Source organism: Lytechinus pictus, chromosome 4, assembly GCF_037042905.1.
Source record: "Lytechinus pictus isolate F3 Inbred chromosome 4, Lp3.0, whole genome shotgun sequence".
NCBI classification, from domain to species: domain Eukaryota; kingdom Metazoa; phylum Echinodermata; class Echinoidea; order Temnopleuroida; family Toxopneustidae; genus Lytechinus; species Lytechinus pictus.
In genome coordinates, this window is record NC_087248.1 from 29219328 (window position 1) to 29246594 (window position 27267).

Below are 27267 nucleotides of genomic sequence, written 5' to 3' on the forward strand. Positions count from 1 at the left end.
ATACCCCCGCACAGTGTACAAGGCACTGTAGTGATCACTTGGAATAAATAACAAATTTTGGTTATTATTTTTATGGATTTACCTTGAATTTGAATGAAATATGATCAAGCTACCCATATTGATGTTTAAAAAGTGAATATTTTGGGTAAAGCCTAAAATAAAACCTGGGGTAAAGTAGAAGGCCGACGTAGGATCGAATATAGAGAAAGTAGCCCCCGCACAATGTATAATATACTGATTTCTTGGAAATGATAACTAATAAATGGTGACTGATTTTTATCGACTTAACCTTGAACTTGTGATGCGAATGAAATATCAAAGCAATATATAGATGGAAAGCATGAATCTTTGATGGTGTTTAGATAAATTAAGATGATTAAAGACTTAAAAATAAAATGGAGAAAGCAAATAATACCCAAGAGTGAGGAAACTAGCCCCCCTATAGTGTACAATATACTGAAAATTTGGATATGATAAATGAATGAGTGAAGTTTACTGACTTAACCTTGAACTTATATAATGTGAATAAAATATCAAAACTTCTATTATTGATATGAAATGTATATCTCTGTTGTGAATAGATAAATGAAGGTAACTTAGGCCAAAATAAAAAAGGAAAGCAAAGAATAAGGACAAGTGGAGAAATCAGCCCCCACAAAGTGTACAATATACTGATTACTTATATCAACATATAAACTGTATGGTGAGTGAATTTTATGGATTTGATCTTGAACTTGTGATGATGATTATAAAAATATCAAAGCTTCTAATATTGATGTAAAATATAAATCTTTGATGGTGTTTAGATTAATAAAACTTAAATGGGGAAAGCAAAGAATATGGAAAATGGGAGAAGTTTAGGTATAAATGAGAATAATGATAATACTAATAGCCTTTTTATTACAGAAGTGATAAATTGAAAAGCCAGATCATGAATTGGACCTTGAACCTAATATCAATCATGAATAAAACATCAAAGCAATATTCCAATCCCCTGCCGATGGTCATGCCATTTTTAGGAGGTGTTTCGTAAATAGGATATAGAGTGTTGTTGATGTGGAGAGTTTTACCGTTTTATTATATTTATTTATTTATTTATTCATGCATGTTCACAATGTACAATGTAAAAGAATACACAGATAATATATAAATATATATAAAACACAAGTAAATAATGAACATACAAAGGTGTTGCAACATAAGCTAAAAGCTTGACTGGTTGAAGCACCTTTAAACTGGTTTTGCATCAAAGAAAGCAAAATAAAAATGTAAGAATAAGGAAGAGAGGAAAGAAAGAGAAGAATATAAAAGTGAAAGACTGCCAAGATATAATAATTAAGTTTCAAGTTGATATGAATGTATGGTAATAGTATTTCAACAAAGTTATATTCATTCAGAATCCGAATCACTGTAACTCAGAGTAGATTTGACTCCCACCTGGTGCTATTCTGAGTCAGTTTGACTCTGTAGAAACAAGAGTGTACTGTGGTGCGCAAAAGTTAGTAAACCCCACCAGAAAATGAACATATTTTATGAAGAGTTCAAGTTCTGCTACGTTTTAGATATTTACTTGTGAAGTCAGTTGATAAAAATATTCAATAAAGTTTGTTTCTCTGGGCTCGCCGAACATTGTAGTGTTGTTGTCTACATTCAACACTCAGCATGAAGGAGTGCATTTTGTGGTGGGGTTCACTAACTTTTAAACATAACAATAGAGAAGATTGTATCTGGAGAAAATGATTTAATGTAACAACATTTATAGGAGTTAAAGCTAAATTACAGTAGTTGCAGTAAAATACTGATTTCGTGAGAAAGTCTGTAAAACCAAGGTTAAGTATTACTATATCATCTTGGATCTAGATCTGGTACAGTTACATAAACTGAACTTTGTGAAATCATAATATCTAAGCTAAAACACGATCACACTGAAGATCGCCAACACAGATAGGCACACGTGGGACATTGTATTATTATTGCTGGAATAAAGACCCGACGGAAGTGACAGAATCCGCGCTTATTTTGCTTATTTCTCAGCAATTACATAATTTCTTCCAGAATCCTTTGCCACATATTTTTTATTCATACAAACAGACACATTGGTGATCATTATATTAAATTCTGTAAAAAGTAATTTTGAAATCGTCCCCACAACTTTTTATACAAGATCAGAGTGAGATGGAGAGATGATTAACTAACTATATTCATATTCATTGTATTAGCTATCTTGTCACATATGCGGAGGCAGCGGAGCTACACTCTAAATGTCAAGGATTTCTCAGGAATTACACAATTTCTTCCAGAATCCTTTGGCACATATTTTTTATTCATACAAACAGACACATTGGTGATCATTATATTAAATTCTGTAAAAAGTCATTTTGAGATCGTCCCCACAACTTTTTATACAAGATCAGAGTGAGATGGAGAGATAGTTAACTAACTATATTCATATTCATTGTATAAGCTATCTTGTCACATATGCGGAGCTACACTCTAAATGTCAAGGATTTAAAATAAATCCAGATTGGCTGTGAACAGTGACCAGCCGAATATTAGATTAAGATTTGAACCTTGTGGATTTGAATATAATTCTAAGATTTGAATTAAAATCTTTTGAGATTTTAAAAGTTAATCCTTAAGATTTAAAATGAATTCAAAATTCGGCCGATCTGGATTTATTTTGAATCCTTGATATTTAGAGTGGAAGTGATGTTATCTTTGACTGTTTTTAACCAGGGAGGTCCCTGTTTTAACCAAGATCTTCATTCTATCTTGCATCAATTTATCTTGTCCTTCCTCACCAGCACTCATTAGTGCCTGTTTATCCTTCACATTTGGGTTAAAAGTGCCGGTGAGAGACAATCCCCGTCCAGATACTTGCAAACTGATGACAAAATCCCATTAGAATTCCTAAGAGAACGTTGGCCTTACATTGTGTATGCATTTCATTAGCAGAGAATGTCTCAAAGCATTGTGGGTATTCTGGTATAAGTTGCTGTGCAAACCATTCACTCAGGTAAAGAGGTCTGAATATGCAGCCTAACATCCCTGGCAGTAGCTTTTGCACAGGAGGTCCCTCAAATTAAAATGGCAAATTGTATATATGCTAGTCTTGTGTGAAAACCCACTTGTTGATTAAAATCTGATCCGATCAATGGTAACTACATGTATATATATAATATGGAAATCCATCAGTGTCTTAGTCTTTTCTATGAAAAATATGCACAATGGCATCTGTATGCAAAGAGAAGCGCAGTGAATTTTCAAGAAAACAATGAATGCATGAATATACGACATAGCTAGAAAATATTTTGAACAAATATGCATGATAGATGTTGACATTGCTGGCCGTCCATAGTTGTGATTGATCGGACCAATCGTAACTCTTTGTAAGACGGGGGCCCAGGTATTCTGCAAGACGGTCACTATCATCAATAATTTCTTTTCTTCAAAAAATTGATTTTCTTCATTAGCAGTGTGTTTATACATTTTTTCATACCAAGGTATATGCATGATTTATTTCAATACTAGAACTCTAATCCACGTCACCCAGAAGTGGGGATTTCCTAATTAAGAACAAAAGAAGATATCATAGATTAAACAATGATCAAGTGTCTTGCTCTGTCAGGGAATAAACTATCTTTTGTGTGTCTTGCATGAAGCCCCCCCCAAAAAAAAACTCTATTTAAAAAAAATCCATCGCACAGATCAAATTGGCCTATATCAAAATGAATTTGCAATACTGTGCATAATGGTAGGTCAGAGGTAATAGTGCCTGCCTCATGGATCACAGGTTGTGGGTTCAGTCCCCGACCAGGTCACAAAAATGACATTGTGTCTCACTAGAGATCAGAGTAAATTTGGATTTCTATGACCCTCTTTTTCTTTTTTTTAATAGCTTTTCTCAATCTTCAATGAAATGTCATATGTTCCTGTTATTTTCTAGTGAAACCAAGTTGTACCTCTCACATACTGTATGTGCATGTCACGCTCTCAGATCTACAAACAATGTTTACAGGAAAAAAAATGAAAATCTGGAAATGCTTCTTTGACATCATATTATATCATATCACAATTAGAGAAGATATTGGCTACCATCACCATGCTTTATCTACGTATCTCCATGGCAGCTATTTGTTTCCCTTTGCTGTCACTTATGATGCTAATATCAGACAGGCACTCTTTTTTTTACAATATGCAATTTTGAAAAGTCCTTCTTTTGTTGTTATCATAGAGCCCAAATACTTTGAAGATAAATTGCTAACTTGATTGACAGAAATCTAATCAAATACGAGAAACAACAGAAAGAGATGCAATTAAAGCCATATTACCTCAAGCGTTCTAATTTCGCCCTCTTAAATCTTCCATTATATAATCAGATCTTGTCAAACTGAGCACTCTAAAGATTTATTTTATGTTAGAGATTATTTAAGATCCAAATTGACATCATAATTGCTATGAAGAGATTTGGTATGTCAAATTTCTCCAGGGACTTAATGTGAAATTGGCTCTTTCATCTGATTTTCTAATCAAACTATTAATTTGATTGTACAAGTGATGCGCAATTTGTGTGATTGCTTGGAGTTCTGAAGAGATGCGACCCTGGAGCTTGCTTTTGATTTGTTCCCTCATATTTTCTGATGGTAAAATGTTCCCTTTATTTTTTTGCTTTGTTTGATTTATTCATTTCTGAAATTCATAAAAAACAGTTCAAAATAATCAAAGATTAACTTTCATTAAGATGATAAAAGCATGGACCTATTACATAGATCCATGATAAAAGCAACATTTTGAAAGCTATTTGAGTAACCAGCTGAAGTGACTGATAAAAGTAACAGTTTGGAAAGAATTAAACCAACTATTATCCATTAAGTTGATGTCTCTGATAGCATGTCGTTGTCTTGTCTACCACAGAAGCCCTTATTTTCTATAAGTCTATATGTCTGTGTTGTTCATCTTTATCATGTTTGTATTCCCAAGAAATTAGGTGAGTGCTAAATACTAAAATATAGTTGAATCTTCGCTTTTACTACTGAAATCTGTAAAAAAAAATTAAGCAAAGTTGACTTATGAGACAATTGTCAGAGTAACTTTGTTTCTTGAAATTGTGTTGATTTTCGGTGCATAAAAATAACCAATCCCAATAGCCTTAAAACATAATTATTTTGTCACAATTCAAATTATCTACCGAAACTCGACTCCATCTTTAAACAAGTATGGTATTGTCCATGCAAAATTTTACTTGAGAGTAAACTCCTGCATTATGATAAAACCTTGAATAATAGAAGCTGTCTTGCGTGCTTATCCAATAACATTTTAATGCTATTATGAGCTTTGCACTGAAGGTCATGAACATTAATGATCAGATGTTAATTTGGAGAAAAAAAGATGAAGTATGCATGCATTTCATGGAATTATATTTATGAAGAGAATATAAAGGAATAGGAAACATGCATAGGAAATCATCATCTCACTTGAAATGATGTAATTAACTAATATGGAGATTATTATTTCTTTTTTTGGGGGGGTCATGAGATTGACATTACAATTTAGCAAGTATATTGGACCTTGAAATGAATAATTTATGAAATTTATTGATGCTTGAAACCAAGTCTGTCATAAGTACAAACTTTGAACATCAGCTATCATGGGCCTGTTTCAGAAAGAGTTGGAGTCAAACGCAGATCTGAAAATCAATTGCAATTTTGTGCCAATTGGATGCGCTTATTTAGGACCGGTGCTGGATTGTTGAACTGTGATTGAACCCATCATATTCTGTTGAATATAAATGTAAAACATGGGGAAGGTTTCATTAGCTTTCTTTGAGTAGAAACAATTATTCAGTGAAAATTAGTGACTATTATTTGTAAAGAAAGTCAAAAAGGGGCCTAAGCTTTCGATCCTAGCAGAATCTTCGTCGGAGGCAAAATGACAAACATATAAAGTGGAACAACCATAATATAGACCACAAACAAGCTACAGCAACACTAGAAACAAGGAGACAAAAGGGGCATTAGTGAGTAGAGAAGACCAATCAGGTTAGTGAAGGGGATGAAAGAAAAGGAGTAGGCAGACACAAAGGGAAGTTAGTGTAAGTAAGGCCAAGAGGGATTAAGATAATGAGGCAGGCAACATCAAACAGGATCTGGAACAAAACAGTGATAGAGGGATGAATAACTAGAGAATTAGTGAGAGGTGGGTCAAACAGGTTACAAAGAAAGGCTTAATAAACTGGTGCATAAGAGTGGGGGGAAAAAAGAAGAAAAAGAATGGGGAACAACTGATAATGTGCAAAAGACATATAAGTATATATGATAAAGCATTAAACAAACTAAGAGAAGAAGGTAAGTGTAAATATGTATCTATACGTGATATGTATATAAATATATCCAAAAAAGAAATGTATATGAAAAAATATATAACTATATACACATATGGTGTAACTGATATGGTAATCCGCTAGGTGTGACGGGAAAAAACATAAGACTATATAGTAGGAAAGAAAAAAAATCTGTATATGTGAAAAAGAGGAAGCAAATTGCCTAAAAAGGTAAAAGCAAATATAGAAGAGAGGGGGTGTATTATGAAGAAACCATATACATGTAAATAAGCAAATGTGGTAAATCTAAAAGAGGTGAGTGGAGAAAAAACAAATATATATATATATATATAATAATTATTATATCGCCTGAATAAGGAAGGAAAAATTGGAGCTGAGCTTGTATGAGATATGGGAGGAAAGTAGAGTAAGAAACTATAATGTAACTATTCAAAAGAGCTGAGGGGAAAAATTATATGTATATATAAATTGAAGGTGGATAGGAAAGAAAAATCAGTCGTTCCCCTCTTGGATGTTCAGGCCATGAGGTTGGGTGGTGCGAAGTCGTCTCATCCAGAGCTTCTCCCTGCTAGTACGGACTGAGTCAGGACGGGTACCTAAAGATTCGATGCCCTGTAGCATCATGTCAGTGATGGAGTGGTTGGGGAGGTTAAAATGGCGGCCAACTGGAGTGTCCAGCTTTGCTGTGTTGACGGTGGATCTGTGCCCGTAGAATCGTTTCTTGAGTGTGGTCTTGGTTTCCCCTATGTATTGTACCCTACAAACTCTGCAAGTGATGAGATATACAACATTAGTGGTAGTGCATGTGATGTTGCCCTTGATTTGGTGAGACAGGCTGGTAGAGTTGCTGGTGAAAGTATCGCCCTCGTGAAGGTGTATTTCACATATGATGCACCTGTTGCTGGTGCATTTGAAGGTGCCATGCTGTATGGGAGAAGAATGGTTAGTGAGGGAGGGCACTTCAGCACGAACAATGAGGTCCCTGAGATTCGGTGGGCGTCGGTATGCTAGAAGGGGAGTATCGGGAACGGCCTGTTGGAGACGATCAGAAGTGTGTAAAATGTGGTGGTTATCAAACAGGATTTTGCGGAGAGGGGGTAGATTGGGATGGAAGGTGGTCACAAGCGGTATTCTGTCGGTGGTCTCCTTGTCACTTTTTGGTTTGAGAACTTCAGATCTGGGGAGAGAACGAACTTTGTTAATTGCCAGTTGGACTGCCCTGGCCCCGTGGCCCCTAGCACAGAGATGTTTCTGCAGATTCCTGGCATGGAAGGAAAAATCAGGGTCCTCGGAGCAGATACGGCGAAGTCTGAGGGCTTGACTGTAAGCGATGCCGGTTTTGCAGTGACGGGGGTGGCAGCTGGATGAGTGGAGGTACTGGTGGGTATCTGTGGGTTTAGAGTATAGGGTAGTGGTGATACCATTAGACTTTTTCTGGACTGTAACATCAAGGAAGTGGGTTTCCTGTTGGGAGAAATCAGAAGTGAATTGGATGGTCCTGTAGAAGGAATTGATGTGGTCAATGAATGTATGGAGGCTGTCTTCATCCCTGGTCCAGATGAAGAAAATGTCGTCTATGTAACGCCACCAAATCCATGGGCGACAGGGGGCTGAATCTAACATCTGCTGTTCCAGCTTCGTCATGAAGAGACAGGCGAATGAAGGAGCCATCCGGGTGCCCATTGCTGTACCGAATATCTGTAGGTAGTGCTTGCCCATGAATGTGAAGTTGTTTTTTGTTAGTACATGAGACATCAGAGATTTGATATCGGATATGGGGGGACTGGAATGGCCACTGGCGGCCAAGGCTTCACATGATGCTTGGATACCTTCGTCGTGGGGAATGCTGGTGTACAGTGAAGAAACATCGAAAGTGCCGATGATCGCAGTCTCGGGTATCTGGTCCTTGATGTCATTTAGTTTCCTGAGAAAGTCTGGAGTGTCGTGGATGTAAGAGGGTGCACGTGAGACAAGGGGCTTAATGTGGTAATCAACAAAAAGGGAGATGTTCTCTGTTGAGGAACCATTTCCTGAGAGGATGGGTCGACCGGGGTTGCCAGGTTTGTGGATCTTCGGGAGGAGATAGAAGCGGGCAGGTTTAGCATTAGTAGGGGAGAGAAATTTGTGGGCCTTCTCAGAGAGATACTCGCGTTCTTTCATGTCATTCAGTGTCGATTGGATCTGTAGGGAGAAATTACAAGTAGGGTCAGAATCGAGGAGTGCATAGTGAGATCGATTATTGAGATGTTTCATGGCTTCATCGATGTACTGCTGGCGGTCCATAACAACGACGGCTGATCCTTTGTCTGCAGGCTTGATGATGATGTCGGACCTGTTTTTGAGTGATGAGAGAGCCTGGCGTTCTTCTCGAGGAAGGTTGTCATGTGCTCTGGTGTCGAGGGTATCTGTGGAGCGAACTTGGGATGAGACAGCTTGGATGTAAGTTTCAAGGGAAGGAACTCTATTCTTAGGTGGAATCCATTACTATTATTTGTTTCATGAAACGCTACCCTATTTCAGGATTCTCTCTTTTCTTATACCAAGCTGTTCACAAAGGTTTGTCTTAATAACCCGTATTCTGAACTCTGGTTAAACTGAAACCATAGTCTAAAGTTGTGGTTTAATTCTGGGAAGCCAAATTGGACATCAATTTCTATAATTACAGATCAATATATCATCACATTTGGCATTCAAATGGTAAAAAATTCTTGAAATGATAATTATAATAGACTTCTTCAACATTTGAACCATGGGAAGCATTCTAGTAAACAAATTTAGCATTAAAGTTTTAAACATTTTTCTTACACTCATAGCTTCCCATAATTCTAGACCTTCAAAAACTATGGTGTTAACCAGTGTACATAGAGGACCACAGCAGTTGTTTTACTCCGATGTTAAATTGATAGTGTTAGTTTAACACCTATAGGTTTTATTACAACACCTTTGGTTGTTACATTTACATTCTTTGGTGTTATGTTCAAATTCTAGGGTGTAATTTTAACACCTCCTGGTGTGGTTGTTTATAGACACCAACTGGTGTCATTTTTAACACCACAGTTTTTACAGTGTTGATTTAAGTCAAACAGGAGTTCAGACTACGGGCCCATATGTATTATCTTGTAAAAAACAGTTATTACAACCCATTACTTAATTTAAAACTTTGAAAGAGGAACAGTTTAATATTGCTTTTGTTGTTGAAAGTGGGAAACGTTACTTATAGTTATATATTTTTTTTGAAGTGGAGTATTGTTATCTTTGTTGAAAGCAGAGAAGAGATAATTTATTCTGTTGAAAGCAGGGAGTAGATCTCCTGTAGTATTTTTTATAGTTCAAACAGTTTTAGAAGGATCCATGATTCACTTCAAAGTAGGTAACAGTTATTACTATTTCTTCTCCTTTCATGTCCGAGACAAAAAAAAATGGCTGGAGGATTAAATATGAATACAGGCACATAAAGGTGATTAGCGGGAGCTCTGAACCATGAAGGGGTGGATTAAACAAGGGCTTTGTGCCCCCAATGCGATGGATTAGGGCAAGGGCATCCCAGCTAATTGCGAGTACCAATCACAAGCATGAAAGAGCAAACCTTCATTCTTGGTGATGAAATCCCCTTTTTTGCTTTTGCAATAAAAGCTTGATTTTTTGTTGTTTTGTTTTTCGAAGAGAGAAGCAAATTTTTGTGCCCCGTTCATATTTCCTGCTTTGGACACGGGCAAATCCAGGTTTTTTGTGGGGGGGCGTTTTGGTTCAAAAAAAATATTTACAAGCAAAAATTTTTTTTTTTAAGTCTTCATGTATGCATGACATTTTCCACTAACAATGTTTTTATGGCTCTCAAAAAGGGGGCATACGCCGATTGTGCCCCTACCTGGGATCCGCCTCTGATTGGACAGATACATTACACTGCTACATTGTGTGAATATGATAGTGTAAGTGTTTTCAATGACCATGTACTTTGTCTATAAAGCTGGCTACCGGTACACTTTGAATGCCAAAGAGCCATTTCCTGGTCCCTATTCACACTCCTCTCATTGTAAAACGAAGGACCAGTCATTTTGGAGTGGGATTTACATCTTTTGAGAGTGTATTATAGCTCCTCCTGGAGTGAACAGTGCATATTTTAGACATTTTCACTCCAAAATTAGGTAAACACACTCTCAGAGGATGTAAATCCCACTCCAAAACAACTGGTCTCTCGTCTCACTCTCAGGGGAGTCTGAATAGGGACCAGGGGACCGTTTCATCAACATTTTTGTCTGACAAGTTGTCAGATCTGACATCTTTCCTTGATTCTGATTGGCTGAGAGGCACTGTTACTATAGTAACTGTCAGATCAAATGGGACTTGTCAGATAAAATGTCCGACAAGTCCTTTCATGAAACGCTCCCCTGATTAGCTCTTTTGCATTTAGAGTGTAATAGCTATATGTCCTGGGTTTGTACACTGCATGAAAACTTATGATCTTGTGTATTACGATCGTAAATATTTTGTTGCAGTTTCTACATGTAGCTTGGAAACCGCAATTTGATTTGCTGCTGAGCCCTGTTGCTATGCTAGTTACGAATCATGTCCCACATTAACTGCATTGTTTATACCATACAAGTAAGATTTATATACTGTTTATGGGGCACTGTTTTCTCCATTTGAGGATCAATTTATCGATGTGAAGGGGGGTCTCTGGTACCATCCACTTTGTTTGATAGTGATGCTGGCTTTCTCCATCTATTATGCATCATCTTCATGTCTCATCACCTCATCTCACCAGCCGTCATCTGTCTTCCAGGGGAAGTTTTCACAAATTTCCATGGCTTTTTGTCCTATATCCTGTGTGTGTATAAAAATCCCCTCCCTGCATTAGAAGTTAGAAGGGCCCACTGCATAATGATTTTCTATGTTCATTTTGTTTTTTGGTTTCTGATGAAGATGATAATCTCCGGTATACAGATTTGGGGCTTGGGGGCCATGGCCCCACAGAGTTTCACAGCCAAGAAAAAAATTGAGGAAAAGAAAGAAAAGAAAAGCAAAATGGGTGAACTATAATAACATTATCTGAATAGTATGCCAAATCTATCACAAAATTAGATTTGTGTATTAAAAATGACAAAATTCTTGCTCACTTTGCTCGCTCGCAGCTTTAAAATAAATTTGCGCATATTCAATGTCTGGCCCCTTCCAAATTTTTGGCTCATTATTTTATTACGCCACTGATATTAATCACAACATATCAATTGCAAGTCAGATCAAACGCAGGATCCTAATACGTGCCCCGATCAGCTTCATGGATGCTGCAATCAAATTTAGATTTCGAAAAATTCTGGGAAACTGGGATTCTGATTATTTGTAAAAAGTGAAAAGTTAAAATCAGACTCTGGACCTTGACTTGTGTGTGTTTGCAGAATTGTTGTTTGTTGTTCTTTTTTTCTCGTCATTTTGCAGATGACAAATACAAGTACTGATAATCGCTTATGAAACACATATGGAATTACTGATTTTTTACTGAAGGATAATTTTGCCTCCTTGCAACAAAAAACAATTTTTAGCTCATATTCTCTCTCAAAAGAGGTTTCAATTGTACCATCATACAAAACCATGGTCTAAGCTGCAATCAAACTTCCTTTAAAAACTGAATCCATGAACGTGTGAAACCGGGTCATCTTCCCGGCTAACTGAACTGTCTCTGCTAGCCATCTAATTCATCTCCACAACCCATTAAAACAAACTTCAATTTGGACGAATTTAGCCCGGGGGCACGTTTTGCCTCCCGCTCGCTCGGCCGCCCTTCGATTGAAAGTCATCGTCTATTATCCATCGCCAATATGAATATCAAAACGGAATGGAAACGTTGGAGAGACAATTGTCAGCAAGTCAAAGGAGGCGAGACAAGCAAACACTGAAATTAGGAGATTAAAAGCCTTTTGCTGTAGTAGAAGATTATTGATGCTCTGTTCATTGCTCTAACAGACTTTGCTACACAAGCCTCCTTTTTTGCAAGGGTTACCATAATATCTGTCAGTTTTAATGGGCTTGGGTGTTTTCTAATAATAGATGCTACTTACATAGCACACAGGTCCACCTTTCAAATCACATGGTGCTTATATTGAAGAAAATAAATGAATGAAATAGAATGAAGAGAATGAAATAAATTAAATGAAATGAAAATGAAGAAAAATACAGTGTGAGAGAAACAAAGCAAAAGACAAAAAAGAATAACATTTCTCCTGGACCAAGTGCATACACTCTATAATGTCAAGGATTTAAAATAAATCCAGATCAGCTGTGAATGGTGACCAGCTGAATATTAGATTAAGATTTAAACCATGTGGATTTGAATATAAATCTAAAAGATTTGAATTTAAATCTTTTGAGATTTAAAAGTCAATCCTTAAGACTTGAAATAAATTCAAAATTTGGCTGGTCACTATTCACAGCCGATCTGGATTTATTTTAAATCCTTGGAATTTAGAGTGTAGTGCATATAAAGTGATATACATGTTCACTAATATCAATATTAATATTTGAAATGAAACTTGAAGCAAGTGTAGTGTAGTATTGGCCAGAATCTATCACAAATGTAAAGTTGATTGGAATAGAATAGAGAAAAAAATATCAAGCCATCACATTGCTGAAAGTTTCATGGAAATCAGACAAAAATTGGTGGAAAATTCTTTTTTTTTTTTTAGTTTGAATTTCCTTTAAGGAAGTTGTGATTTGTATAAATGTGGAATAAAGTCCTTACGCAATTGGGTTGCAAAGGATTCAAACACATTCCAAATACTACTACTAATGATAGTGGCTATAGTACACAAGTCCACCTTTTGGTGCTCATGGCGCTTCAAAGAAGTATAATGTATGCATGAAATGTGGAATAGAAAAAACTAGAAATTCCCCTTAATGTGATATAAATTATTAAATAGAGAGGAACAATTTGAGTGGGATTTTGATTGTTTTTGTTGATAAAATTTAGTTTAGTTGATTCCATAGATTTGGTCATGTAATTAAAGGTCAAGTCCACCCTAGAAAATTGTTGATTTGAATAAAAAGAGAAAAATCCAACAAACATATGGCTGCAAATTTCATCAAAATCGGATGTAAAATAAGAAAGTTATGACATTTTTAAGCTTTGCTTATTTTTCACAAAACAGTTAAATGCACAACTCAGCGATATGCAAATGAGCGAGTCGATTTTGTCCATCACTCACTATTTCTTTTGTTTTTTATTGTTTGAATAATACAATATTTCAATTTTTACAGATTTGACAATAAGGACCAACTTAACTTAACCATAAACTGTTAAAATAATGGAAATTCCACATGTTCAGGGGGAAATAAAACTTTGTTTTACTTGACAAGGAGGAGAAAATTAGAATATTTCATATAATGAAATACAAAAGAAATAGTGAGTGGGTGAAGTCATCAGTCTGCCAATGTGCATACGAATAGGATGTGCATATAACTGTTTTGTGAAATTAAGCGAAACTTTAAAATGTCATAACTTTATTATTTTACATCCGATTTTGATGAAATTTTCAGTGTTTTGCTTGTTGGATTTTTCTCCTTTTTTTTCAAATCAACTTTTTGTTGGGGTGGACTTGTCCTTTAACTAAGAAAGCATGATCCCTCATCAGAATTCTAAGTGTATGGACCAATGAGCTGTGCATATGCTGGTGTTCGGGGGAGAGAGAGAATAAACTGGTAGCCAATGTAAGGAATATGTAATTCTTTAGAAATTATTTCAAATGTTTGGATTATATCAATCATTTGTTTGAATTTATTTTCATGACATTGAGATCTCCTTAACTCTTTGTGCGCTGGGCCACGAACCCCTCTGTGCTGAATTCTTTTCAGGGAGGGAAACAATGCATTGTTTGCTTGAGCGTCAAATGCAAAGTTCGCACGGCACCAAGTGTGCATACGTGCGAAGTACGCATGGAAAGGGTTAATTCTATAATCTACAAAAATGCAATACTTACACTTCTGTAGTTTTCTGTGCATGCATAACATGTGCAGTTTGACTCTACCTCTGGTTTTAAAGTTATAATAGGAGCCCTCTACTGGCTAATTTTGTATAATGGATGAAATCAATCTAATAGCAAATGGGAGAATGCCAATGGTAGTTGGTAAAGAAAAAGAGTTCCTTTATTCACAATTTAGTACTTGAGAATATATGAATAACGTCATGTCTTCATAACTAAATATTAGTTAGAACCAGGGAGGATATAGCCATGGATTTGAGAGGGGGGAGGGGATTGGATCATGGAAAATGTTTTTTTCCGGGGGGGGGGGCTACTTTTTAGCTCACCAACCCAATTAAACCACATATTACAGTTTACATTGGACCCTAGGAGATTTTCAGGGGCTTTCTTTTTATTTCTACAGGGCTATTTGGGGCTTTTCAGGGGGGGGGAAATTTGCCCCCATATAAATGTTCCCCTAGGTTCGATGTAAGATAGTGTTATTCGAAGTACACATAATGTAAGATAGTGTTAGTAGAAGTAAATATAATTTGTATTTGTAGGAGTGCACTTTAATACTGCAGACTCCCCCCCCCCCTTCACCAACCCTAGGCCCCACCCCAAGTCCCAACAAGTTTAAATTCAGTGGCGAGGGAGGGGTGAGAGAAAGAATGGCCAGAAAAGCCTTTGTGAGATGAATTGACCCACTAAATACAAACAAGTTGGAATGAGCTCTTTCTTACAGTATGTCCCTATTTTTCCTATTAATAATATATCAATGTGTCATCTCAACTCCCCTCCCCCTTCCCACTCTCCCCCTGTCTCCCCATCCCTGCCCCCCTGCCTTTCGTCCTATCTTTCTAGTTTCTACATCCCTATTCTATCCCTCTTTTAATATTTTATTAAAAGAAAACAGAATGTTCATATAAATGTTCCAGAGCCAGCCATGCCACACACTGCACTATCAGTGCAGGCCAACGATATCACTGCACTTTCCGTTCCCCCGCCTTCGTGCATCGGCCTCTGCCCAAATCAAGCGACAAATTGGCCGGTGCTTCTGATTGCATAAGTAATCAAAGATTGTTGTTAGACTAGCTTAGATTCCTTGGCCTTGATCGGTGCTTGGAAGGAAAGGGGCAGGCGCCCTTGAACTAGGGCGCTACCGAATGGGTTTTGCGTTTCCACCTGATAGGAGAGAAATCTATCTGCCACAACGAATCATTCAGCTTGCCTCTGAGTTATTGCAAAGACAAATGCAATGACCCTATAGGCTCGTGCACTGTGCTGTTATCTGAGTGATACATACATGTTTGTACTTGGAATGAAAGAGGAGGAATGACATACATATATGAGAGAGAAAAAAAGGTGTTTTTGGTGGGTGGGTGTGTGTGTGCATGTGTGAAAGAGAGAGAAAGAAAGAGAACAGACCAGTTTTACAAAACCAAAAAATAATAATGACTGTGAAAAAGATGGTTTGAAAAAGAGATTTCACTATGTATGAACAATACAGATAATGTTGCTCATGCTATGTTTAAATGAAGCTTGAAAAGGACCCAAGTTTTTTTTCATGAAATGGCATAGTGAAAATTTGTAGCTGTAGTAATGAATTTTTAATGTAAAGTGGATTGAAAATGTAAAAAATTATTGAAAGTGCTCAGCTAGTATAAACTTTATTGATTAGATAGGGGGAAAAGACATTTGAGACATTTGTAGTATGTTACAAATTATGTTTCATTGTAACTTCCTGTGCCTTTAGCATTATGCATGCCTGTGTTTGTGTTACTAGTTATTTGAAATAATTGCAGTCATGTTACTGGCTGAACTAATCCGCTCTTTGTGGCCAATATCAGTCAGCTAGTTCATGAATTCATGCCCCATTTCCTCGCAAAATACTCATAAGTAAAGAAATTTTAATGATCACATCACATGGCCCAATGCCCTCATTGGAATAAAACCATATGTTGTAGAATGGACTGATAGTATTATGTAAAAAAAAAATTGTGCATAATTCGTTTTGAATGATTGTCCCTTGCAGAGTTATCCTCGCTTGGATTTCACATTAAAGGTAAAAGATAGTAGTTGCAGCAAACAATTATTTCATGAAAAAGTCTTTTAAATCAAGGTTGTCAAAATATTATCATACATCTAGATCTGGTACATTGATGTAAACTTATCTATGTAAAATCATGAAATCCTAGCTCAAAATCGATAATTCTGATGATCACTAACACAACAAAATATATATGGGACAGTGTATTAATGTTGCTTCGAAAAATACCTGACATTTGATGGAATTCCGTGCTTATTTTGCTCATTTCTCAGCAATTACGCATTTTCTTCCAGAGCTATTTGGCACATATTTTTTCATTTATACATACATACACTTTGGTGGTAATTTCATTGTATTCTGTTCAAAGTCATTTTGAGATTGTTACCACAACTTGTATTTATCTTTAATTGTAACTTTCACATGAGATGTAAATTTCAAAATAATGTTTATGTCTTATTAAATGTAAATATCAAATTAATTAATTTCACATGAAAATATATATTTGATATTTATTGTGATTTCACATTAATGTTGGTTTTCAAATGAATGAACATAACAGATAAATATTTATATCACATTAAAGTTAATTTCACAATTCAAACTTAAGACTTCAGAGGTCTTGTATGAGTTTATACTCGTGCAGAACATGACCATGTCGCATAAAGTGTGATTTTTTTTCCAGAATAAATTGGTCTAATTGCCGACTTCCCGTGGCACATTTTATGCCCCTCCTCATTGCCAAGGCATCTAGTATGTCTGTGACGATCACATTGAAGCCAGTAAATCCCTCAAAAATATCTCCAAGTAGCTCTAATTGATAACATGATACTCCCGAGCTCTCAGTACTCGAGGCCAAGGGGTGCATCAATTCCATGATCGCCACCATAGAGACATCATACTTGCCCCCATTTAGCCAACAAACAATACATGGAATGGCCAATCAGAAAAACTATGTACCATGGACTATATCTTGCGGGGGCAACGTGGTCTAGTGGTTAAGACTCTTGCATTTCAATCTGAAGGGTGTGGGTTCGATTCCAAGCCATGGCATGTTTTCCTTCAGCAAGAGATTTACCCACATTGTGCTGCACTCAACCCAGGTGAGGTAAATGGGTACCGCCAGGAAGTAATTCCTCAAAAAGCTGTGGAATCGGTAGACTAGCTTAGCTGGGGTAATATAGGAGTGCCTTGAGCACTTAGCAAGGTGGATACGTGCACTATACAAATCCTATATTATGATTATTTTATGATCAGCGTTTATATCCACTCAATTATTGTATGATATAATTCCTTGACATTGTAAAAATACTAAATTCTGTAATTCCTAAATTTAATGCAATTCCCCCAGCCTTTGTACTGAGATTGTCCAGTTCCCATAGACAAGAGCGTAAATAAATCACATTCAGGCTTATACAGATATACAGTTTGTATATATTCTCCACTCCTTGGGGAGCATTCCAGCCTGATGCCATTCTAAAACTGACCATGCCAAACAAGATTTATGTAACCATTCAACATCTGGGTGGAAAGTGGCAATGGTAGGTTGATGTCTCTTCTTTTTGGTTCAGGCTTTGTATATTCATTCTCCACTCCTTGGGGAGCATTCCAGCCTGATGCCATTCTAAAACTGACCATGCCAAAAAAGATTTATGTAACCATTCAACATCTGGGTGGAGAGTGGCAATGGTAGGTTGATGTCTCTTCTTTTTTGGTTCAGGCTTTGTATATTCATTATCCACTCCTTGGGGAGCATTCCAGCCTGATGCCATTCTAAAACTGACCATGCCAAAAAAATGATATGTAACCATTTAATATATGGGTGGAGAGTGGCAATTGTAGGTTGCTGTTTCTTCATATTGGTCCAGGCTTTGTGTATTCTATAGACATTCTCCACTCCTTGGGGAGCATTCCACCCTGATGTTATTCTAATGCTGACCATGCCACAAAAATGATATATTTATGTTTCCATGTAACCTTTTAATATCTGGGTGGAGACTAGAGAATGGCAATTGTAGGTTGATGTTTCTTTATTTTGGTTCAGGCTTTGTACATATATATTTATTCTCCACTCCTTGGGGACCATTCCACACTGATGTTATTCTAATACGGACCATGCCACAAAAATGGTGTATGTATGTTTCCATGTAACCATTTAATACCCGGTTGGAAAGGGACAGTTGTATAGGTTCTTGTTTCTTTATATTGGTTTGGGTTTACAAGTATAAGATTCACATATATTCTCCACTTGGATCCCATGTGAATAGCTCTTTCACACTAGCATTTTCTTTATTCTAAAATCTAACAGTCTGAACTGGCTCCTAGGAACCAAGCCCTTTGGTCCAGTTGAATAGTTTTATTTCTGATTTTGGATAGATAGAGTAATCCTGTATGTCCTTGTGTGTTAATTCTTCACTATAATGTTTCCTGTATTTCTCAATTTGAAAGTACTTTTTAAGTTCATCAAGTGTTGCTAATGATGAGATCTTAAGAGTAAATATTGTGATGAGGAGTCTTTTTTTCATGCCTACTTGATCAGATAATTCAGGAAATTTAAAACGCTTATTGTTAAATGATACAGCTTTAATAATACATCAGAAATATTTGTCTCAAAGTTCTTTGTTGCTGTGTTATAATCCTGTCCAATGGATTTAGTGTTTTTGTATATTTCCATTAACGCTGCATTCAATCAATGCTGTTTTACCTTAGAAACATAGGCCTAGTTTTCACAGACAGTTCTAACCGCTTTCGTGCGTGGGCTTTTTTAATTATTATGTAGTTCAGATTTGGAAAATTAGAACTTGCCCTTTCTGCGAGAGCAAGTGACAAACTCAGGGTTGGGGTTGTTGTTGATTGGTTTTTAAAGGAAAAGTACACCAGAGAGAAATGTTGATTTGAATAAATAGAGAAAAATCAAACTAGCAAAATCGGATGTAAAATAAGTAAGTTATAACACTTAAAAGTTTTGCTTGTTTTTCACAAAACAGTGATATGCACAACTCAAATGAGACAGTCGATGATGTCCCTCACTCACTATTTCTTTTGTTTTTTATTGTTTGAATTATACAATATTTCATTTTTTATAGATTTGACAATAAGGACCAACTTGACTCAATCATATAGTATTAAACAATGCTAATTCCTTACACTAAGGGAGGAATTAATCATTGTTTCACTTGGAAATGAGGAGAAAATTTGAATATTTCATATTTCATAAAATAAAATACAAAATAAATAGTGAGTGGATGATGTCATCAAACTCCTCGTTTGCATACTCACCAGGATGTGCATATAACTGTTTTGTGAAATTAAGCAAGATTTTAAAATTTCATAACTTTCTTATTTTACATCCGATTTTGATGAAATTTTCAGTGTTATGCTTGTTGGATTTTTCTCTTTTTTATTCAGATCAACTTTTTGTTGGGGTGGACTTGTCCTTTAACGGTGCTCTCCCCAATGGGTTGGGGTCTGATCACTACTCACCAATGTGGCGAGGCCTGTCCCCCCCCCCCCCCCCCCCCCATTGCACCCCTCTTTTCTTTCTTTTGGTGCTGGCATACAGGGGGGGGTTCCACTAAACCTCACCCCTCTAGTTACGGACCTGTAAACAATGAACAGAGAAGTGACAGCAATCAGAGATGAAGGGCACTGCAGAGCAGCAGTAATAGGAAACCGTTCCCACACTGTGCTCTTGCATCAATATTAGACCCGGTTATCATCACAAAATTCGAAACCCCTGCAACAATTGTGTCACGTATTTTGTTTCACGCATTTGGCGATGACCTTGAAGTGAGCAGGGACTGGGCATTCTCGTTGACCTTGAAACAGATGAATACAGATGAAAAAACGGGTAATCGGAGAGTCGAGTTTGGCAGCCTTACTTAGATTTGAAGAGTAACAATGATTGGCGGCGTTCCTGCATGGTACCGTTGTGGGTGTGTTTCTGTGAGTTATGTTGTATGTACAACAGGATGAGAATCCTGAAGGAAGTTTGAATGAACTCTCTTAGAGGGGAGGTTCACCCTGAATTGAAGTCAATAATAAAAGCAGGAAAAAATTAAAGAGGTCTGTTCTTGAAGGTTCAGATAAAACCATCAATTTCAAAGAATAACAGAGTTTAGATTTTTTTCTTAGTGTTGGTTTTGTGGTATCATATGCAAGCAACTGCTCCATATGTTATAATGTTAAATTTCCTGTGATGACGTTATTTCTCCGATAGTGCATGCATGATGAAATTTTACTCTGAAAAAAATAATTTTCAAATTTTTGACAAAATTGCATTATCTGGAATTTGCTGTTAATCACATGACATATTTGGAGAGCTGCTTATCACTTTACCTTCACCAATTCAATTCAATTCAATCTTTATTTCACAAATAGGATAAAAATACAAAGAAACATCAAATAATGTGATTAGATCATAAAATAAATTGCGTGGCTTTCCATGAAGGTTATAAGAAACCTGTAAGGCTGGATCGCCAAAACATAGTAAAAACACAACAATGTTAATGAAAAAACAGAATCTGATATCATTATAGTAAATACAATGTAGGAAAAAGGAGAAAAAACACTTAAAATACAAAAACACAAGTTGAAGGGGGGGGGGGTAGATACTGTACAAGAAATGCATTGATATCAACTGTGAAAATCAATAATCATTAATTAGAAAAATTTTATACTGTTGTCTAAAGGAAGATATAAATTGTGAATTATTTATTATTTGGGGAATCTCATTCCATTGTTTGGGACCTACATAACTCAGCTTTGTGACTAGACCTGATAGACCATAAATGAAATTTATTGGAAGAACAGGTATTATGATTATGAACTTGATTATTGTATTGAAAAAGATCTGCACTACCACAACCATGCCCATCAATACCAACATGGCTAATCGCCAACCACCACTACTACCACATATCAATGCCACCATCTCCACCACTGCCACTACAATACCACCCATTCCATCACCTGCACCATCAACCAACACCCTTACCACAACCACCATCACCCCCCCCCCATCATCACACCACCGCCAACAGTACGATCACCACTGTCACCCCCCCCCCATCATCACCACCACCGCCAACAGTACGATCACCACTGTCACCCCCCCCCCCCATCATCATCACCACCACCAACAACAATAGTTTCAAGTTTAAAAATTTATTGATCAAAATCCACACATATTGGATCATTTTCAAACACTAATATGGACAATTATAATACAATCACCACTGTCACCCCCCCCCCCCCACCATCGGTTTATTTCCAATTCTTCCAATTGCCAACTCGTCCACTGTCATTTGGTCTACCATCAGCTCGTCCACCAACCACATGGTCTACTTTCATTTAGTCTAATGCCATTCCGTGTAATGACCAGTTGGTCCAATAGCCATTTAGTCCATATACCATTTGGTCTAATTGGACTAAGTGTTAAATTGTGCAAAATGAATGTAAATGAAATGGATATTAGACCAACTGGTTATGAGACGAAAATGGTCATAGATGAAATGGTGATTAGACGAAGTGATGATTGGACCAAATGGTCAATGGACCAAATGGCTGTTAGACAAAATGTTGATGGACGGAATGGCATTAGACTAAATGAAAGTAGACCATGTGGTGAGTGGACGGGTTGGCAGTAGACGAACTGGCAATTTACCTCACCATCACCACTGTCACCCCCTCCCCCTCATCGTCACCGTCACTATGAAAATCATCACTTTTAATAACATTGTCCTTCCCCATCAAAGCATCTCTCTAGATGTCCAACCCAGGACTCCTTTTTCTGTAACATGAGCCCTGTGTTTACGTTAGACCCATCTCAGCCTCATCTTTTACATAAACAAATCTCATCCAGTATCATCCCCCTATAACGATCAATGCCAATATCATCTCGAAATGAACATTGTCCCGACCTATTTCATGGAGTCTTCCTCCTCCCTGGTTGGCTTTTGTTTATATCATTCATGTTTCATGTTTAGAATCGAGCTTGCACTGTTTATGTTCCTAATGCTAGACTGTCTATTTCCGATTTAGAAAAAAAGTATGCGATTCATTTTGCAGTACATTGGATTGTGTTAGCGAAAAATGATATCTGGTATTGGTTTCTATATTCTGATTAGTCATTCCCTTTTTGGCTTTCCCTGTGTGTTCCTCTCTCTCTCATTTAAGCACTCTCTTGCTTTCTTCGGCTCTCTCACTTTCTTTTCATATCCTTCATTTTATTTGGTCCTCCTTTCATTCAAGCAATTTTTTTTTCACCCCCCATGTCTCCCTTCTCTCTTGTGTCCCCTCCTTTCTCTCACATCCTCTTTCCTTTTCCTTTCCCTCTCTCCCTCTCTCTCCCACTTCCCTTTTCCCTATTTTCTTTCTATATTTCGGAAGCTTTTCTGCAAATTTATCCCATCATTTTTCTTCTTTTTTATTTTTCTTCTTTTTATCTTTTGCCGTTCTTTTTATCTTTCTTATTACATTAATATGCTGACTGTTCATGTTAATTTGTTTGAATAAAAACAATCACCGGGCTCTCGTCAAACTCTTTCTCAATATAAATGCTGAACTTTAATAGCTTTAACTGAATTGAATTGCTAGACAAAATCTGCATAAACCATGGTTTCAGACCACAATGTCAAAACCACATATTTTGGCATGTTTTTTTTCTTCTCTTTCTGAATACTTGGTCTCTTTATTCCTCTCTCATCTTCGTTCTTCTCTTCACCCCCCCCCCCCCCCCCATGATGGTGATTTTAGTCTCTGAAGGGTACTCGTGTCCTTTAGCATTGTGTAATGTCACAAGGGCCCCTGTTTCACAAGGCTTAATACGTGATTGTAAAGCTGATCTTCATGAATAATTACATTGATCATTATGTGCTATTAATTTTAAAAATCAACTGTACGATCAATGGCTAACCTTTGTGTAACTGGGCCCAGGTGTCGGATGACAAACTATTAGGTCCCGTCACACCAAATCCTGTGATGGCCACCATGTCCAAACCATTCCCCATTCACTCTAGGCATCAAATCTCCTATGGTTGAATGAACCATTTACGTTCACAGTTTTATGTGCACCATGTAAAGGAAAAGATCTTGGGAATGTGTTTGCTCTGAGCCAATCAGATTCAAGGATTTCAGTAGCTTATAACAATAGTGAATGAAAACCACTCATGAAATTAAATCTCTCATCCTTTCTTCATTTTGATGAAAGAATTTCAATCATTCCAAGCTCTTGTTTTTCCTATATTGGACAATATTTTTTACTGCATACTCTTATTGTAAATTGATTTTATTTCCTATTTTTTAACATAATCATTTGTATTTTTTGGTCAGAAATGTTGAGAGGCCTGTGAAACACTCCTCTATCCCTATTCTTGGGGCTGGCAGGGACCTTCTGAAAGAAATTCTCATTTAGAATTCCTTGAGCACCTTTGATATTCATTGTCATTATTGTCTCCTTCCTGTTTTGATTTAGATGATGGAGGATGCTTCTACTTCAACCTAAGGACTGGCTATCTCCAGGAATTCACTGGCTCTGACTTTGACCCTATCTATTCCATGGGACTTCATCAAAATCATCTCTATACAGCGTGCAGAGACCACGTCGTACGGAAGTATAATCTCTGAGAGCTTGTTGTCCAGTCACTGGATATCCTTCCAACCTTCACTTTGGGACCTTAGCCTAAAGACCATGTTTCTCCAGGAATTCACTGGTTCTTACTTTGACCATGTAGACCCTATTTATTCTATGGGTCTGCATCAGAATCTACTGTACACAGGCTGTAGAGATCACATCGTATTGAATTACAACCTCTGAGAAGTTCCTCACTCAGTGGAAATGCTTATACATGTACTTCAACCTAAGGACAGGGGCCCTCCAGGAATTCATTGGTTCTTACTTTGACCCCACCTATTCCAGTTGACTTCATCAAAACCATCTCTACAGAACATGCAGAGATCACATCGTACGGAATTATAATCTCTGAGAACATGCTGTTCAGTCACCGGGACATACTTCAACCTTCGCCTTGGGACTTTAGCCTAAAGACCATGTTTCTCCAAGAATTCACTGGTTCTTACTTTAACCATGTAGACCCTATTTATTCTATGGGTCTGCATCAGAATCCTCTCTAAACAGCATGTAGAGGTCACATCGTATGTGAGAAGAACCTTCGAGACTTTCCTCACCAGAAATGCTTATACTTCAACCTAAGGACAAGGTCCCTCCAGGAATTCATTGGGTCTGACTTTGACCACATCTATTCCATTGGACGCCATCAAAACCATCTCTACACAGCATGCAAAGACCACATCGTAGGGAAGCATTATCTCTGAGAACATGCTGTTCAGTCACCGGAACATACTGCAACCTTCGCCTTGGGTTTTTAGTTTAAGACAGGGGTTCTCCTGAGACTCACTGGTTCTGACATTGACTATGTACATGTAGAGTTTATCGACTACTTGGTATTTTTTCAGAATGATCTGTACACTCCATACCGAGACAGCATCGTACAGAAGTACAACTTCAGAGAACAAGTTCCTCAAGTTAGAGATTTTGGCTGGTGATGAGCATTAAAGAGGAACTATCGCTCTGACTTGGTCTCTTATGAATACCAGATTATGAAAAGATACTTATTTTGGGGGACTCAGCAGTATCCAGAAGCCAGAAGGGGGATATCCCCATGCTTCTTCGGCTAAGCAGTGATAGAGTAATGTATTTCTGTAAGATTGCCAGACATGCCACCAGGGTTAGATGTAAGTGCAGTTGTAGATTCCATGAGATGTACAGACACTCTCCTGAAAATCAGCACTAAAACTTTCATCCAATATCCAGTTTGTCTTGTCAGATATGCCAATGGTACTCGACTAAATGGACAGTAAATAAGACTGGTCAAGCCAAAGTTGAAATTTAATGGAATGGTCAGTGGGATAAACCGCCATTAGACCAAATTGCTTTGGACGAACTGGCTGTATGTGAAGTAAGATGATGATACCAAACAGTTGAATAGACATAGGGGTTTTGTTTAGATCAAGTAACAATTCACCATTCTCCAAGATTTAGTGGTTGGTATTGTCATGGCATTAATTAACAAGTGAACCCTAGGTTAGCTAAGACCACACTTCAATGGAGTGATTCTGTATTGGCTGCAGCAACAATTGCTCCACTAAAAATGTCACTGCATGACTAACTTCAACCCAGGATGAAACACTACCCTATACCCTAAACCTATCATAAAACCTTAGGCAACCCTGACCGTAACCATAATGTAAAACCGTATTGCAACGCTTATCCTAACCCGTTCATCCTATATGAAATAAACCCTTGAGCCATTCAGAGAAGTCAATGTTATGTTGCCGTATGGAGTGCCATTTGCCAATTTATTCACCAAATGAAAATCATTTCAATCCTGCAATGAAAACAAGAATGTCAGAGGAATAGATTTTGTTGTGAAATGGATTAAAGATGTATGAGCATGCAGTGCAACAAATTTCAATGAATTCCTGGGTGCATTATCTTTTCCAAATAGTTTTAAACAAGGAAGATGAAACAAATCATAAAGTGTGGGGTAAAATTGTTGTTTAGTTTGCCATTAGACTGGAGTTTGATTTTGGGAATACCATTCAGTATGGAACATCAGCATTTCTCATTGGCAGTTTTCAGGAATTTGTCACTGATAATGTCTATGAATTCCTTGGATCTGGTTGGCTGAAAAGTTTTGTTACTACGGTATAAACATGTAGATGTCAAACATAAAACAATACCCCGGGGTGCTCTCTAACACAAAGTTTTGTGATCAATCTTTCCAAATTATTGGGAATGTCTGGTGGAAAATATTTTAGATATGTATACATGCAGCAATTGATTTGATTTCCATTCTGTAATAGACCAGTTTGTAGTTACTTCTGGACAATTTTGGTCAAATGACCTTTCATTTCTTTCATTATGATAGGCAGATTTCAAAACAAGATATTACGGTACGTAAGCATGCCTTACATAGCAGGATGAAGAAATTGAATAGACCAGGTGACTAGAATAGAACACCAATGAACACTTTATGAAGGTATTTGTTGCATTCTTACTTTGAATACATATCATAGCTTGTTGCACAATGTACTTGGCAAACTGTGAAATACCAGTCGTTCGTGGACGCATTGTTGTTTTTTGTGGATGTAAATGAAAAACACAATTCAAAAGAATATATGAATAATCAAGACATCAAAGTTGGTGCTTATCTCATTAGATTTTAAACCATCATGTCACTTTAGTACAAATGACCTTCCTCTGATCATGCGCAGAAAGGAACTACGAACTGGCTTATTGATTGCAAGCTTTTTGTTACATGTCCTAGTTATTATTTGATCCAGAACAATGGATATACAAGAAAAGTCAAGCCTTTTGTATTTTGAATTCTTTGAAAAAAAAGTCTATATGATGTGATATTCATATCTATGAAGGGCTTTTAGCAACACAGCCAAAAGTTATTTTGAGATTAATTTCTGATTGTCTAGTTTGCTCCCTATGAAATAGGGAAAAATACAAAATGAATTTTCTATGATACTGTTTCCAAGGTTCTTTTGTTTTGGCAGATTTAGTGAAAGGAAGTGAAATGGGTGTATGAAGTGTCATGAACGCTGATAAAATGAGAGAACGTGGATGAAAATACCTGAAATTGAGTTTTGATAAGAAGGCATGTTGTGAAAGGAAGAGAGAGGGTGTGAGAGACAGATAGAGATGAAAGAAAGAGAAAGAAAATGATAGAGATATTATAGAAAGATGGGAAGGAAGAGAAAGAAAGGGTATGAATTTGAGGGAGATGTGGATCACAAAATAAACTAGGAAAACAAATATTTAATCAGGAATAAGCAGAAGAGATCAAAATTATTGGCAAGAGGGTAAAGAATAAAAATGGACTTGAAAGTTTTATGGA

General features: G+C 36.9%; 1 protein-coding gene across 1 annotated transcript in view; it reads left to right on the forward strand.

Moving 5' to 3' along the window:
• The window catches only part of LOC129258667 (proteasomal ATPase-associated factor 1-like), a 64300-nt gene extending 37405 nt beyond the window's left edge, over positions 1-26895 (forward strand). The window contains exon 11 of the mRNA XM_064098787.1: positions 23814-26895. Coding sequence (XP_063954857.1) covers positions 23814-23965 — 152 coding nt within the window. The 3' untranslated portion in view covers positions 23966-26895. The remainder of the gene's footprint in view (positions 1-23813) is intronic.
• The last annotated feature ends 372 nt before the right edge of the window (positions 26896-27267 follow it).